The 16,639-nt window shown below is 38.5% G+C and overlaps 1 protein-coding gene across 1 annotated transcript in view; it reads left to right on the forward strand.

Moving 5' to 3' along the window:
* Positions 1 to 445: 445 nt before the first annotated feature.
* Positions 446 to 16,639, forward strand: part of LOC138608019 (complement factor H-like) — a 37,132-nt gene continuing 20,938 nt past the window's right edge. The window contains exons 1-14 of the mRNA XM_069680675.1: positions 446 to 615; positions 718 to 900; positions 2,002 to 2,107; positions 2,244 to 2,320; positions 2,497 to 2,679; positions 3,451 to 3,630; positions 3,757 to 3,948; positions 4,086 to 4,259; positions 5,680 to 5,847; positions 6,167 to 6,331; positions 8,669 to 8,827; positions 9,214 to 9,387; positions 9,483 to 9,668; positions 11,142 to 11,364. Of these exons, the coding sequence (XP_069536776.1) occupies positions 546 to 615; positions 718 to 900; positions 2,002 to 2,107; positions 2,244 to 2,320; positions 2,497 to 2,679; positions 3,451 to 3,630; positions 3,757 to 3,948; positions 4,086 to 4,259; positions 5,680 to 5,847; positions 6,167 to 6,331; positions 8,669 to 8,827; positions 9,214 to 9,387; positions 9,483 to 9,668; positions 11,142 to 11,364 (2,240 nt within the window). The 5' untranslated portion in view covers positions 446 to 545. The remainder of the gene's footprint in view (positions 616 to 717; positions 901 to 2,001; positions 2,108 to 2,243; positions 2,321 to 2,496; positions 2,680 to 3,450; positions 3,631 to 3,756; positions 3,949 to 4,085; positions 4,260 to 5,679; positions 5,848 to 6,166; positions 6,332 to 8,668; positions 8,828 to 9,213; positions 9,388 to 9,482; positions 9,669 to 11,141; positions 11,365 to 16,639) is intronic.

The raw sequence follows: 16,639 nt of genomic DNA on the forward strand, positions 1-16,639 counted from the left end.
CATCGTACTGAGCTTATTTTCTTATAAATATTTACTTTATGAGAAGAGCCTGAGCTGTCTTGCTGAAGTGCAACAGATTTTGTTTGCTTAATTGATCTCTGCAAATTATTCACTAGAAGTAAACAAAGAAGTTACAGGAATACTCTTTTTGTCACTGAATGATAAACAAAGCAAAGCCTGATTACACAGAGGCATGAAACCATGGAAATAGTACTTACACTGCATTTAAAAAAAACATTTAAAAAGTTCAGTGATATACTGAGCTAATTCAGTTAAACCAATCATGTGTATACCAATATAGGAAAGCTGTCCTGCTGTTTGTCAGCATTCGTTTTGGATCCATTGTGTAATCTAAGATGCTTTGTGTGTCACTTCCTTTTTCTGTCCCTGTGAGCCTGAGATTGTATTTGGAGGCTGGAACAGACTTGCGTAAGTCATTGAGCAATCCGTTCCTGCCTGTGAAATCCGCAGCTCTTTCTGTGTATAATAGTGTTTCAGTCTCCGGTTTCTGCTTCTGTTTGGCTGTTCTGGGTTATGCCGATAAAATGCACGAAATAACCAGAAGCTGTGTCCTATTTTTATGGATTCAAACGCTGACCTTCGTGAAAAGTCAAAGTAAGAGCAAGTAGTTTGAGTGCACTCCTTTTTTATCTTACCATTTAACATAGTGGTGATAAATATTTGTATTTACTTTTGGGGTTTTTTTCTGCTTCACAGACTGTACACGCGAACAATTTGTAAAAAGCCACCGGTATGACTCAAACTTTGACATAACTTCCATGGAGCACAGCTACTCTGGAGGAAGACAAGTGAGAGTGAGCTGCAACATCGGCTTCAGTGGCTTTTTCAGACTGATCTGTGTCGAGGGAAAATGGCAGTTCAAAGGCGCCAACTGTCAACGTAAGTCACAATCCTTTACTGTTTGGAAATTAATATTCATACTGCCATTTAGAGAGGTAAACACTAGTATACATAATATATGACATGTAATGGTCTATAAGTACACACAATAGGTGATTTGTCAATTTTTAACAGGAGGGACGGCCAAAGTGGGCACCTAAACATAACCTGAACCCTGAACCCAAACATATACTAAAAACTCGCAGGGCTTTCCTCAAAGGTATGAAAAAATAAGCAAATGGAAAAAAGAACAAGTGTCTTGTGGCACATTCTTATTCAACTATTTCATCATATACATAAAGGTTAGCTATTATTGCATATTATGAGTTTGCCCACCCGGTTGTAAACATGTACTGGCTTAAAAACAATTTGAATTAGAGCTTCTATGACGAACTTTAATTTTGTTTCAAACTTGGCGACCCCTGTGCAGAAAGCGGTGCATCTTATTTCTTTGCTGATCCTGTCCTGCACATGAATAAGTATGTATTAGTGGTATTCTGTAACAAAAAAAATCCTCCCGCTGTCTTTTATCTGTCAAACGTTTCACTAACTGTAAAACTTTTCCAGGGAAAATGTAAAAAAAAAAAAAAAAAAAAAAAAAAAAAAAGCCACCTCAATAATAGGCATCAAAAATAACTATATAAATAAAGTCAATCTTGCTGATGATTATTATTTGAGTTTTTTTCATAACCTTAGCTGATACCTGCTCACAGGAGCTTTAAGCAAAACATTTTATTAATGCGTTCATTCATTAAGCCCATAAACGACCCACTCTACCTCTGAGCAATAGCTGCCGCTCTATTTATCTGGCATGTTTCCAAAAAGTCCATCACAACTTGTTAAATCAAAAGTGTTTTATAAGAATCAATAAACAATATAATGGGAGCATGCTCGACTTAAATTACAAGTCTTCTTTTTTGGCGGAATCCCCTCTTAAATGACCTCATGAGTGTTCATGCTGTTAGATGGACTTTGTACCCTGGTTTTAAATGGGTTCGCAATGCCAAAACAGGCTCAACTTTATGTTGTTTGTACTGTTGAATGTAAAAACATGATATTGTATAAAATTTAATATGGTTTCTCTCACTCTTATTGTTAAAGCAAGATCATGTGGTCATCCCGGCGACACCCAGTTTGCAGATTTTCATCTGGAAAAGGGAGAGGATTTTGTCTTTGGGTCAAAAGTTGTGTACACTTGTCAAAAAGGGTATGGAAATATATAATCACAAATGTATGTGTCTTTACTGTATTCATGTGGTTTACCTTGCATAAGAAGTTGAATTTAAATTTGGCTCGAAAAAGGACATTTTCATTGTCCATTTTCTACATTGAACTTGTTTCAGTTATCAGATGGTCAGTCGGATAAACTACCGGCATTGCATGGCTGAGGGCTGGGATGGTGTTGTTCCTGTCTGTGAAGGTAAGCGCTGTAACAGAGGATCTTAATCATCTTGTTCCAGACTCACAAAAGGAAAGGCTGTTTTTTTCTTCTGTCATCCATTTGAAAAATAGAAAAATTGTATAGTCACCCGCTTATCTGTCAATAGAAGTTTTTCCATCACCCAATGTATGTCTTGATCATGTTTCCCCTTCCAGCCCAACGTTGCCAAGTGATTCATGTGGCCGATAGTGTTCAGGTGAATGGGGACCCAGAGGATGCAACCTATGGCAATGTAGTTCGATTTAGCTGCAAGTCCAACACTGAAATCCTGGTTGGCTCTCCGGAGATCTATTGTGATGAAAATGGAGACTGGAGTGCCCTAGCACCAAAATGCCAAGGTGAAGCAGACTGTCAAAAATGTAAACAGGAAGCACGGAAAGGAAAAGAAATGGTGAAATAGAGGGTAAAAAGAGAGAACCCCTTGCAGACAAGCATACAAGACTAGCGGCCTCTGTTAATCACCACACAACCAAAAAGATAACCCCAAAACCAACCCCACCCAACAAATTGCCACCTTGTTAAATTGTAAAAAACATCTGACTTTAGTCACCACCAATACTTAAAAAATCCTCCCTTGATCTTAACATCAGGGTCCAAAATGCGACAACAAATGTGAAAAAGAATTTAAAGCTACAAAATCCAAGATACAGAACATGAACAGAAAATGATGAAAATAATTGGAATGGAAAGTAAAACAAGTGATAAAACGTATACTTTTTATATGTTAACAGTAGCCAGGGGGTACGAAGTCTTTACCTTGTTTGGAAGTTTTTGTCTTATTTTGCTAGTCAGGAATGTATTTATTACAAGTGCACTGTAAAAAAAGAATTCTGCTTAAAGTGCAATTTGAAGCTAATTTACTTTACACGCTCATTTAAATAATTAACTTTGAATTTAATCACATTTTTCATAAATATGTTTCTAAAAGTTCCTGAATTTTACTCTCCATTCAACTGTCTCATCAGTGAACTATGGTTCTCTATCGTGTTGAGACTATCTCTAGCTGGGTGGAGAGATAGTCTCTTCACTCAGAGAACCATGGTTACAATGTAACCTTCAGTTGTGTAACCTTAGTAACCTTAATTTAAATTCTTGTTTGTCCTCAACAGCGATCGAATGTACTGTGCCCCTGATTCTAAACGGTTACATACCTGAAAGTAAAACAAAGTACAAAGAACATGAAATCTTGCATTATAGATGCGATCGCTTCTACAAACCCCTAAACAGACCTTCAAAATGCACAAAAGTTGGAAATACAGCTGAATTTAGTCCCACACCTGTGTGTGAAGGTAAGCATGAACTGAGTTATCCAATTTATTGGTTATATTACACTGACTGGTGAAAAAGGGAACTATAGGCTGCCTCCTTTCGACAAGCTTATATTAACAGTTTGCTTCATTTCCCAACAAATGCAGAAATAAAATGCAGGCTGCCACTGACGCCAGTCGGAGTAACAAGATATGATCCTGCTCAAAATGTGTTCTCACCTGGCGAAACAGTTCGAGTCTTTTGTTCTGAGAGGTACTGGGTTTTTTTATCCAAAAGCACCTCAGCGTTATCTACATGCAATGACAACGGAGAGTGGGAACCCTCAGCTATATGCCAAGGTATGAAACTACATGGGATTTGTTTGTCAGTCACAGAAATGTTTTCTTCTCTGTGTGTGAGGGTCATTTTACTGAAATCAGGATTATTACTGTCACCTTGATGCACTTGAGATTCACAAGTCTTACTCTTGGTCTAGAGATTAGATGCAGCAGTGAAAGACCCCCACATGTGAATTCTTGGGATGTCTATAGAGGACAAATAGTAAGATTGGATCAGACTGTAAATTATCGGTGCACGGAAGGATACAAGAAGAAACAAAACTGGGCCAGATGCACCAGAGATGGCTGGACTCCAAAGCCATTGTGTGAAGGTATTGTGAAGATTATGTTGTGTTTATGTCATGACGATTGATTTTGTATCCAAATTCTTTTTTCTGCGCTTTCACTTGTATCGATAGTATAGTGAAGAAAATGATAGAAAGATATGACAGAAAATGTGGGCAAGAGAAAAGGGGGAAGACATGCATCAAAGGGCCAATGTTGGAGTCGAACCTGCAGCCGTTGCTGCGAGGACCTATGGTCTCTGTATATGGGGTGCCTGCTTTAGCGACTGAGCTAAACCTGCACCCCTTATCCATATTTTCAAAACTGGGGAAGAAGCTTTTGGTCCAGTTAGGATCAAATTTTATTAACTCTAGTGGCTGTTTTAGCCAAAAAAACGCCCAGGAACTAATAACCACTAAACTCTGGAACTAAATCAGGAACTAACCGTCCCTGTTAAGGCCAGTTCAGACCAGAGATTAGCAACAGGACAAGTTTAAACAATTGACAAATTCTACACTTTACATCTTTACGGCTAGTGTCAAACAGACTTCACGGTTCCTCAAACAGTCTGATGAAGTGATCCTCTCTTTCCTTTGTCCAAAACTCTCACATTTCCACCAGCTGACAGTTTGTATCTGGCTTGACCAGCTAGCATTGCTGTAAGGGTTTAGATTTTTTCGTTCTAAAACCAGCAGCTGAAGAATCGTCAGGCTGTGAGTAGGCGGCAAGCAAGAGTCAAGCCGATATGGGAAGTTCATAACTGCAAAAAGCTCTAAGATGGTTTTGTTCTCGTTGCAAAACTTTGGGTTTAACTTGGCTTTACATTACATGCGGTCCCAACATCATACCATTAATTTGTCCTGGTCCTACCTTCAGTGGCAGGTTCACTCCCCAAATCCATGGACATAGACATATAAAAATAGCTGTTGGTGATGTCATTTAAAAAAGGTTCCAATGCCCTTTCTTATCGACCAATCTAGTTGCCCCTTTTTCCCGCAAGAAGTTCTGCCCAGACCTTAGAATCGTTTTAGAAACTGAAAGACTTGATGCTCTTCAACTGGAGACACCAGTGTCTTGATTAAATGTCTCGACCCCTGTGTTCCACCTTCAGTAACTCATTGCAGTCTCTGGATCATTGAACACGAGCCTCTCCGGTTTAAAAGCATTCATACATACAGTTGGCAAACACTGGGAGAAAATTGTAAATATAACAACTAGTTACGACGCAGTAGACTACTGTTTTTAGAAAGAGTGCTGTAGGAGAGGAGAACTGAAAAACAAGTGAAAGGAAACTAATTTTCCAAGTTTTTTCACAGGTTCACTATTGTTTCCTATTTCAGTATCTGTTTCAATGGTGTGGTGAATCTACTACTAGTCTCAGTCACAGCATGCCAACAGTGATTTCTGTTTTTATATTTGTAACAGATTAATGTGTGCAGAAGTGTGTAACTGCTTTTTCTTTTTTAGATATTACGTGCAACAGACGTGACATTGAGAATGCAGATATTGTTGGCGAAGACAAACAGACATACAAATACCGTGAACAAGCCAGGTATGCCTGCAAGGATGGTTATGAAGGACAAGTTACTCTCACCTGTGGGAGAAACGGTTGGACTGGGCGATCCAGCTGTACAGGTAAGAAAGAACAGAACAGATTCGTTGTTGGCACTGTTGTCTTTTTATCTGATTATTTCTGTTTTCACATGAATGCATTTCAAGAAATTTTAAGAAATTACCACTTGGCCAAACCTTTGATTCAGTTTAGCTCACTTTGCGCCTTTGCATATGGGAATCAAACAGTAAAGTGAAATAATAAGTAAATTAATGATACATGTATTTGCTTCTAGCCTTGCTAGTTTTACCCAGTGTCTTTCAGAAAATCCTTATTTAAAGCATTTTTTAATAAAACATCTGGAGGGTATGTGAATTAACAATTTCACTGAATCTGTTTCAGAGAAAGGGTGTGTAAAACCTCACATCAACAATGCACGCATTACCTACAATGACAGGGAAACTTACCGCCACAATGAACAATTAGAATATACCTGTGGGAACGATCAAAGACGTTTTAGAGGTAGTTGTCTGAAAGGTAAATGGACTGGGATTCAGGACTGTAAAGGTAAGAACATACAACTACAACAAACACAACTAATGCACCACTAACTTGGTTATAGTTTGATTGTAGTTTCTTTGTTTCTATAGCTAAAGAAATACTAAATATCTCCTAAAAGATTAAAAAAAAAAAAACACATGCAAGGACAATCTAATTTCAATCATAAAATTAGTTTGATTTCTACTTAAATTTGTTCATAATGCAAACCACGAAGATAAAACACGTTTTCTTTTGTGTTCTTAACAAGACTAATAGTCTAAAGCCTTGTCAGTGGCTTTGAGCTAAAAGCTCATGTTGGCATGCTAACATACTCAAAGTGACGACGCTATCGACATACATGTTGATATATGTCACATACATGTACTGTATGTTTGCAATGTTGACTTTCATAGTTTTGTGTGTTAGCGTACTAGCATTTGTGAAAACAGGTTACTCTTCTGTAGACATGACAGGGTCCACTTCTGGCACATTTCCTTCAGGATTAATAAAGTTCTCTCTTATCGTTTAGATGTGTTGCCTAATCCTTAACATATGCTGAACTGGCAATGCAAATTATAACTGGTGTCAAAGTCCTGCAAGTTGATTGCCTGTCAGCAGCTATCATGTTTGACACCACAATATATTTGTTGCTGTTTTTCCACTATACATGAATGTGTAAGTTTCAGGCCAATCCAATGAGAAGTTGTAGAGAAATGTTACCAAAAAAGACCTGGAGTTGTTTCAACATTGACACTTTAGATTGATAGATGTACTTTATTGATCCCAGCAGCAGGTTATCAAATCAAATACAGTACAGGAGAAAATAAATGCACAGTAAAAATAACCCTAACACTAGAAGAAAGGAATATATACCTCCAGGAATTCTAACAACAATAAACAATAACCTCAACTATAGTAACTTTAAAATACAAACTAAATATATCTGTAAAAGTAAACCTACTGAAGTAAATATAAAATATAAAATTAACATATCTAAAATGTAAACATACATCACACTGATCACAATGTTCTTCATTTGATTAAACTATGACACTTCTTTACTGTTAAAGCTTGATTTATTGCAAATGCAACAAGCCTCTCACAATCATAATCTCAAACGCTGTATTACTACTATATTCATAGTATTCGATTGCAGACATCTAGGTGGCAAACGACAGCTGACAGAAGTCAAATAGCAGGTGATTATCATTAAATGACAACTATGGGCATAGCCCAAAGAGCTGCGGCCTTGTGCCAGATTGTAGGGCAAACACATAATGAGAATACCACAAACAAGAGCCAAAACTGACAAACATTAGTTTGCAACAGCCGTTCAGATTTCCAGACTCCCTTGAATGCATCAGGAAGGATCAATCCAATCTCCGTTCAACAAACGAGAGTTAAAAGTAGTTTTTCTTCTCCTCTTGGGGACAGACCAAGCTTCATTTTTACTCTTTACTAATCTGAATCATGATGACATTTCTGCAAAGGTAAGACCCGTTAATTACAAGGCTTTAAAAAACTTCATAGGCTTTAATACAAAAAACACGATTGCAGACTCGCAGCACAGAGAGGGAGCTGCTGTGCAGGCGCACGGAGGGAGGGAGCGGGTGATCACGGACTGAAGAGATCACATGATGTGAAACTTTGATCATGAAGCCTGATGATCCTTTACAGCTCTGCGTTTATCAGTGAAATATATGAACTACACAGCATATGGACATATGACGGCGTGTGAAGACCTAGTTTAGACTTTATAGTAGCGTACCTGTGTGCAGAAATACGGACAGATCGTGACGTTATTGAGGCAGGTAGGCTACAGAGCATGAGAAACACACACAGATCTGTGTCAAATATCTGCTCCTCTCCTAACGTCTGCTCCTCCATATTGGCGTCAGAATATAGATGATGGGATCAGAGATTGCGCAACACTGAAAACAACCATTGTCATGACAACGCCGTCATCCGCTAAAGCCCCGGATGTTTGGCTCTAACGACGTCACTGATGATTGGTATCCAATACTATAAGATGGTTTATTGGGTATCAGTGAGTAAGCCAGTCATTAGTGATCCAATACCATAATTTATTTGTCCCTCAGGGGAACAACTGATTTCAGATAGATTATCGTGTGACAACAACAAAAAAACAACACTGCGGTGCAAGCTGAGAGTTCATTGTAAGAGGATCAACAGAAATCAATAGGACTCATCATCATTCATAAAATTTTTGAGCTGTTCAGGACAAATCTGTGGACCAACAGGCTGCCATCCCTGAGGCCTCAGCATTAGCAAGGCTTCAAATCCATTGTTACTATCTTTTGATTGATGTTATTTAAATGTAACATATTTTCTTTTTATTCCCAGCATGCGCAGACCTTGAAATTGCAAATGGATTTGCTGTTGCCCAAGACGATGACAAGCTGTTCTTCACCTGTAATGAAGGCTATAAGCTTTTCACCAAAGGCTGGTGGGGTGAAGCCACATGTATTGACAGGCAGTGGTCTGGAGTTCAAGAATGCATCGGTAACTAATCTTTAATGCCTTGTAGGTCTAGTTTTACCAGTTAATAGCAAATTGTTTAATGTATAATATGAACTTCAAACTGAATACCTTTATTCAATGCACAAGAATCAAGATGGACAAGACAAGTTTTGGACATTTTTTAAAGGAAACGACCAGTATTCTGTGAAAGAGGCCAATCTCCCCCACTTCCATGCTATACGATGGCAGTGAATGCATCTTGCCCAATTCCTTAAATAAAGCAAAATAGTAAAGTATTTAGCAAGACATTTAGCTTGAATGTCTTAACACTTGATTTTTTGCTTTTTGAAATTTGGTATATTTACTCTATTATCATGTTCGTTTGAAGCAATATACCAACATTATGTATGTCATTATATCTACTCCAGAAAATAGTCAGTGTGGAGAAATTCCTGTGATTCCAAATGCGGCGAAACGTCTACGAACTAGACAGGAATACCCAATTACTTGTGAGGACGGATATCGCGCTCAGGTTCCCAGCTTACCTTGCATAGACGGAAATTGGCATTTAGGTCGATTAACACCCGAAACAATCTGCACACGTGAGTCATTTTCACCCTAATTTTATCCAACATAAGTATTCATGAAATGCTTTTAGGGTGTAACTGTGTGCTGCACATGTTTTCATATGTTGCAGCTGTTTCCAACCCCTGCAAACCCCCACCGAGAGTAAAGAATGCAGTAATTATGACTTCGTATCAAAAGGAATACTTGTCTGACTCAGCAGTAACTTATCAATGCCATGATAAGTTTAGATTGGAAGGAGAGAACCAGATTCGATGCAAAGATGGGCAATGGGAGGAGAAGAACATTAAATGTACACGTAAGTACATCCTTCAAGAAGTTCGGGCTGTTGAGAAAAGTTGTTTATTCTGAAGGCCATTTTGAATTTTGTGTTAGTGCTTCGTGGTTCAGTTCCCCTTGACTTGATTTATAGCTACGAGTTGTGGCTATTGTCCAGATCTGTGTTATATTCGGTGTCAACAAGCATAAAGTGAACTTACTTGCAGTGAGACATTTGTAAATATTAAGTATTTCATAAAAACACAATCTAAAGCATATTACCACAATTTGATGTATTTCCCAATTTACCACATTAATCCGTTCGATATCAAAGATTAGATAAGATTTAACAAATATAATGGAGAGTAAACACATCTAAACTCATATTTTCCTTTTTGCACGAATAATGTTTTTAAAATTGTTTACTTCCATTAATTCATATGGCAAACCCAGTCATCCAGTGCAACAATGGACATGATGGAATTTAAAAATGAGTTATTTGATCAATATGCAGCTTTGTGAAAAACGGCAACTATTACAGATGTAACATTTTCTGTACTTTTATGTGAGTATAGAAATACATAAATTAAATTCAGCATTTAAGTATTTAATCCGCAATACCGCAGTTATGTGACGCAAAGCGCGGTGGACCAAGTGACCGTCAATACCCTTTTTTATCTATAAATATTGACACAGTGATGTTGCTAGGTATGCGTCCAGCGTCTGTGGCGCATTCAAATCTAAAGGGACACAGTAAACTGACTATCCATACGTCCCAGGGACACATCTCATCTTTCCGTACGGAACGATACATTGTGAACTACAAAGTCGTTTTAAAAATCACAGTAATCAGCAAAATAAACCTTGCTGTCAGAGCGCTGCTGTTTCTACTCTCTGCGCACGTTATCTGCGCAGACATGCCCGTGTGCAGTCTCGCAACATGCTAACTTTTCAACAATTAAGGATATGAACTTAGTAGTGATAACAAACTTGTGTTTCGAACCACTCATGCTGTGTTCACTCATGTTGATGATGTTTTACCTTCTGGGGGACGCGTTGTAGAGAAAAAACAAAACATACTCTGGCAGCGGTTAACCGCGAAACTGCAAGGGCCGTTAATGTTTCACCACATTTACAAAAATTCATTACCATCACAGCCCTACCAGACGGTGTATTCTATTCAAGTTCATCAAGATGAAACACTTCTCTTGTGTCGTACAAAGGGAAATATCCTCTAATATTCTGTGATGTACAAGAGATTTTCATCTGCATAACATGAGATTGGAGGTGATTAAGAGAGCAGATTAACCACAGACAGAGTATTTAAAGCTATATTGACAGTTGACATTTATGCTCATGCAGTTGAAGTGGCTTAAAAAAATATAGAAAACAACTTGGTAACTTAACAGCTGTTATTTAATTCCCTTTTAAACTATTATTAATAGTTATTAATATTATTAATCCCACTGCATGTTGAGATGTGATAATTAACTGATTTTTTTTTCTCCCACAGCTCTGACAGCTCTCATAACACCTAGAGCACCCGCAGCTCCCAAAGCACCCGAAGCACCCGCAGCTCCCGCAGCACTCGATGATCCCGCAGCACCCGCAGCTCCCGCAGCACCTGAAGATCCCGCAGCACCCGAAGCTCCCAAAGCACCCGAAGCACCCGAAGATCCCAAAGCACCCGAAGCACCCGCAGCTCCCAAAGCACCCGAAGCTCCCGCTGAGGAACAGTGACGCTGATTTTGTTCGGGAGCCAAAGAAGTCTCATTAAAGAAATCCAATAAAATATATTTTTTCTATGGTCTGAGAGAATCAGTGACAAAGGTAACATCCAATAGTTGAATATTTGTTTGTGTTTATCATGTTATCTGAAGTTTGAAGCTTTGGTATATTGAATAAAAGAAGGATGTTGCATTCCCTTTAATTTGTTTTTTTATACTAAATAACTGAGCCTATAATGACTATATATAAGGGCCTTGAATTGTTTTCTTAAAGAGCTTTCCTTACAGCCACAGTACAAAGTTTAATCATGTTCATTCTGAAACATTCAAAACAAAAATGGATTCAAGAATTTTGAAGCACGATTTGTTTAGTTTGAATTTAAAGTAGTAAGAATTAGCCCCAACTTTATCAGCTGAACAGAAAAGGGAAATTTAGACTTAGACTTAGACTCAACTTTATTGATCCCTTTGGGATGACTCCCTCTGGGAAATTCAGTCTCCAGCAGCTTATACAGTACAATACAATAGGAAAGAATCAGCACACAGAGGGTAAAAAATAAAGATCAAAATATATATATCGATATATATATATATATATAAAAAAGTACAAAATTAGATAACAAAATATATAAAATATACACTCTTAGAAAATGTACAAGTAAACAGTGGGTAATAGTTCAATTAAACTAAATTAGGTTATTGCACTGTGGTATTAGGTTATTGCACTGTGGTGAGAGATTATTGCACATTGACAGATTTTTATTGCACATATGACCCTTTGAGAAATAAATAAAGTTAAGTTTAAGTAATGTTACAAAATTTTGCTGGAAGTTCCTTTGGTTATTTTTGGCCAAACATTTTTGGGCCATAAAAGGAAAGGAATTAAATGATTTTTCTGCCCTTAGCCTTTAAGTAAATAAGTAGGTAAGTTGTATTTTATAGCACCTCACAGACATAAGTCACAAAGTGCTTAATACAATATTCTGTGTAAAAGCATAAACAGTAAGGTGGCTCATTGAACCACATAATAAAAATAATACGAGACAGACAATGCATTAACAAGGTACAATAAGCAACACAATAATATACACCGAACATTCACCTTAAGTCGACAGGGTGAAACATAGTGACCTGAGATTCCTGTATAAACTGTAAACCTTTTTTTGAAAGACTCGTCAGAGTCAGCAGAACATATAGGTAGGACAATCCAGAGGTTGTGCCAAATATTCTGGGGCCTGACTGTGTAGGGCATTACAAGTGAGGGTGAGAATTTTTAACTTGATCCCATAAGCAACAGGGAGCCAGTGAAGAGATTTTAGTAGGGGAGAGATGTCGGACTACTTTCTGTATTGACTGTAGGCGATTGTGGGCGGACATGCTGAGTGAGGTGAAGAGAGCGTTACAGTCGTCAGTGCAGGATGAGATGTGTGTTTGAGCATCTCGAGTTCAACGGTTGAAACTTAGATATTCAGTGATATTTTGTAAATGGTTGTAACATGATCATGTTAGCTGCTTTACATGGCCGTCGACTGATGACGAGTGATCGAAAATTACTCCTATAAATTGCCCAATGCTTATTCGAACCGCTATGAAGGCGTGCCCAATAAATGCTTTACTCAAGAGCTGATTATTGCTCTCTCTTTACAAATGTTCATAGAAGTTGTTGCATGCTGTTTAAAAGTTTCCAGACCTTGCAAAGTAATGCTCGGTAGACTTGCGCTATTATCAGAACCGAAGCTGACAGACCTTGAATTTCCCCATTGAACCTTTGTCTAAATAAGATATGCCAGATTTTAAGTTGCACAGACTTTGGTATTGACACTTCTTCTTAGGTAAAATATTGAGTTCTTCTTTCACCACTGATACTAGGTCCTAACACTGATAAAAACAGAGTTATGGTGACATTTTATGGTGAAGTTTACTCGGCAGCATCGCTCAGTCAATGTTTTTTTCCAGTATGAATCATTCAAGGGCAAACAAAGTGTTTTGCTCGCTCAGTATCTTTTAATCTAATTGCTTCATTGACTGATTGCGCCATGTAATGATTTTTTTCAGTGAACGTTGTACTTCAGTATCAGCTCTATTCCCGCAACACTGAATGTGGTTTCCAAACTGGAATGAAGCCGGCCAGTGGGTCGAACAATCAGTTTCACATTCTATTTTATATTTAAAGTCAGCTCGTGATAGATAAAACAGGTTTGTTACTTTAGTGTGTGGAGAGCAATCATATGACCTAAACAGCACACCACACACCAACAGATTCCATTCACCAACAACAAGAGTCTGACTCTCACAACTGGAAATCTAAAATCTCTCTTGGTCAAATGCGACTGTAGATTAAACAAACATCGCGGACGACCAGCAGGAAGAATTGTCGATGATTTTTTTGGGACTTTTGACTGAAAATTCAGGAAGAAAAACTATGGATGAAGTCGTGGTGATCATGGGCTGTACATGTTACAGGTTATTGAGTCAACGCGAGTTACAACACAAGCTGTAACATGTACAGCCAACTGTTGGCGGAGGTTATGGTGCTTCCTTCTTCAGTCAGCTTGCTCCCAAATTTGGCCATCTTTTGGTTTCCATGTGGCAGTCCACAGAGTGCATGCGCGGCTGTCCTCAGCGTTCTTTCCACACAACAGGATATCTGATCGTAAAAATTGAACATGTTTTATATTTACGATTTGAAATCGGTGTGGCCAGCAGATTGGGGGAACTAAAATCACTCTTAACATACCTCACACCACAGGAACATCTGGAGAGAATCTTTTGAAGTATCAAAAAATAGTAACATAGCCTCATTTTATTGGAAGGGGGGAATTGGGCCTAACATCAGCTTGATATTCTTGTAGTGTGAACCCTGCCTTAGATATTACTTATATTTTTGCCCGCTTTTACAAGATCGTTTTCTGACAAATGTCTTAAATTGCATAACGTGAAGACAGAAAAAGCGAGAATACATCAATGGATGCAGGAAATACTGTAATACATGGTTACTACTATGGGTTATGGTTGAACGCAAACCCGTTTGTAAAATGTTATGAATGAATTTGATATGATAATAAACAAAACATATTAATCGAAGTCAGAACATTAAGTATAATTGCATTAAAAGACTATGTAAACTTTCCTGCACAATTCCGTATTGCTTTTGTGAACAGTATGTGCCGTGTGTGTTCCTTTGTGTCAGGCTATGCTCATACACTGATCAGCCATATCATTATGACCACTAACAGGAGAAGTAAGTAAAATTGAATATCTTGTTACAATGGCACCTGGTCGGTGCGTGGGATATGTTAGGCAGCAAGTGAACATTTTGTCTACGATGTTGATGTGTTGGAAGGAGAAAAAATGGGTACACACAGTACATTGCAGTAGACTGTCCACCGGCGAAAGTGCCTCCAATGGGCATGTGAGCATCAGAACTGGACCACGGAAGAATTGAAAAAGGTGGCTTGGTCTGATGAGTCACGTTTTCTTTTACATTATGTGGATGGCCTGGTGCTCGTGCGTTGCTTACCTGGGGAAGACATGGCCCCAGGATGCACTACAGGAAGAAGGCAAGCCGGCGGAGGCAGTGTGATGCTTTGGGCCAAGTTCTGCTGGGAAACCTTGGGTCCTGCCACTCATGTAGATGTTCCATTGAATCGCACCATCTACCTAAACATTGTTGCAGACCAAGCACACCACTTCATGGAAACAGTATTCCCTAATCCTCTTTCAGCAGGATATTGTGCCCTGCCACACTGCTAAATTGCTTCAGGAATGGCTTGAGGAAAACGTGTTGACTTGGCCTCCACATTCCGCAGATCTATCCAATCGAGCATCTATGGGATTTGCTGGACAAACAAGTCCGATCAATGGAGACCCCACCTGGTAACTCACAGGATTTAGAGGATCTGCTGCTAATGTCTTGGTGCCAGATACCACAGCATCCCTTCAGAGGTCTAGTGGAATCTATCTTTCACAGGTCAGAGATGTTTTGGCAGTCCTACACAATTTTAGGAAGGGGATCGTAATATTATGGCTGATCAGTGTATGTTCTTGGCAATCCCACTGGGCAGTCCCATGTTGTGACCCTTAGTGCTCCCAAAGGACTGCAGCTGGGAAAAAACAAACAGGAGTTCTGCTCAGAAAACAGTTTAACAAGGAGTTAACCTCAGTTCCACTCGGGTTTGTCCCTGCACAGCTGCTTGTAGAAATGCGATGGTCTTTAATCCTTTTGTTTCTCCAACTTTGGGGAAATGAGAAAGTTTGTTTATCGCAAAATGGTAAGACTTTAAAAAAATACTTGCTTAACTAAAAGGAGAGGGGTAACAAAGAAAAGAGACAGTGAAAATGGTATTTCATGTAAATTCAATGTATTTGTGCTTTTTCCTTCTATTCCAAGTTACTAGATTTAATCTGTGGTATGGTTGGCTCACAAATGCACAGGATTCTCTCTTGTATAAATTGATTAGTCACAATGCTAAGACGTAATGATTATCATGTTGTGCAATGCATGCACATCACACTAACTGATATAATATGGAACTATAGTCTGCCTCGTTTTAACAAGATTATAATAATACACTGAACAAAAATATAAACGCAACACTTTTGATTTTGCTTCCATTTTTCATGAGCTGAACTCAAAGATCTAAGACTTTTTCTATGTACACAAAAGGCCTATTTCTCTCAAATATTGTTCGTAAATTTGTCTAAATCTGTGTTAGTGAGCACTTCTCCTTTGCCGAGATAATCCATCCACCTCACAGGTGTGGCATATCAAGATGCTGATTAGACAGCATGATTATTGCACCATCCATCCATCATCCATTTGAAAAATAGAAAAATTGTATTTTCACCCGCTTATCTGTCAATAGAAGTTTTTCCATCACCCAATGTATGTCTTGATCATGTTTCCCCTTCCAGCCCAACGTTGCCCAGTGATTCATGTGGGCGATAATGGGATTTGTTTGTCAGTCACAGAAATGTTTTCTTCTCTGTGTGTGGTCATTTTACTGTAATCAGGATTATTACTGTCACCATGATGCACTTGAGATTCACAAGTCTTACTCTTGGTCTAGAGATTAGATGCAGCAGTGAAAGACCCCCACATGTGAATTATTGGGATGTCTATGGAGGACAAATAGTAAGATTGGATCAGACTGTAAATTATCGGTGCACGGAAGGATACACGCAGAAAACAAACTGGGCCAGATGCACCAGAAGAAGATTATGTTGTGTTTATGTCATGACGATTGATTTTGTATCCAAATTCTTTTTTCTGTGCTTTCACTTG

This window comes from Semicossyphus pulcher, unplaced genomic scaffold (genome assembly GCF_022749685.1).
Source record: "Semicossyphus pulcher isolate SPU_LCO1_2020_fin unplaced genomic scaffold, fSemPul1.0.p SCAF_4, whole genome shotgun sequence".
Taxonomy (NCBI): domain Eukaryota; kingdom Metazoa; phylum Chordata; class Actinopteri; order Labriformes; family Labridae; genus Semicossyphus; species Semicossyphus pulcher.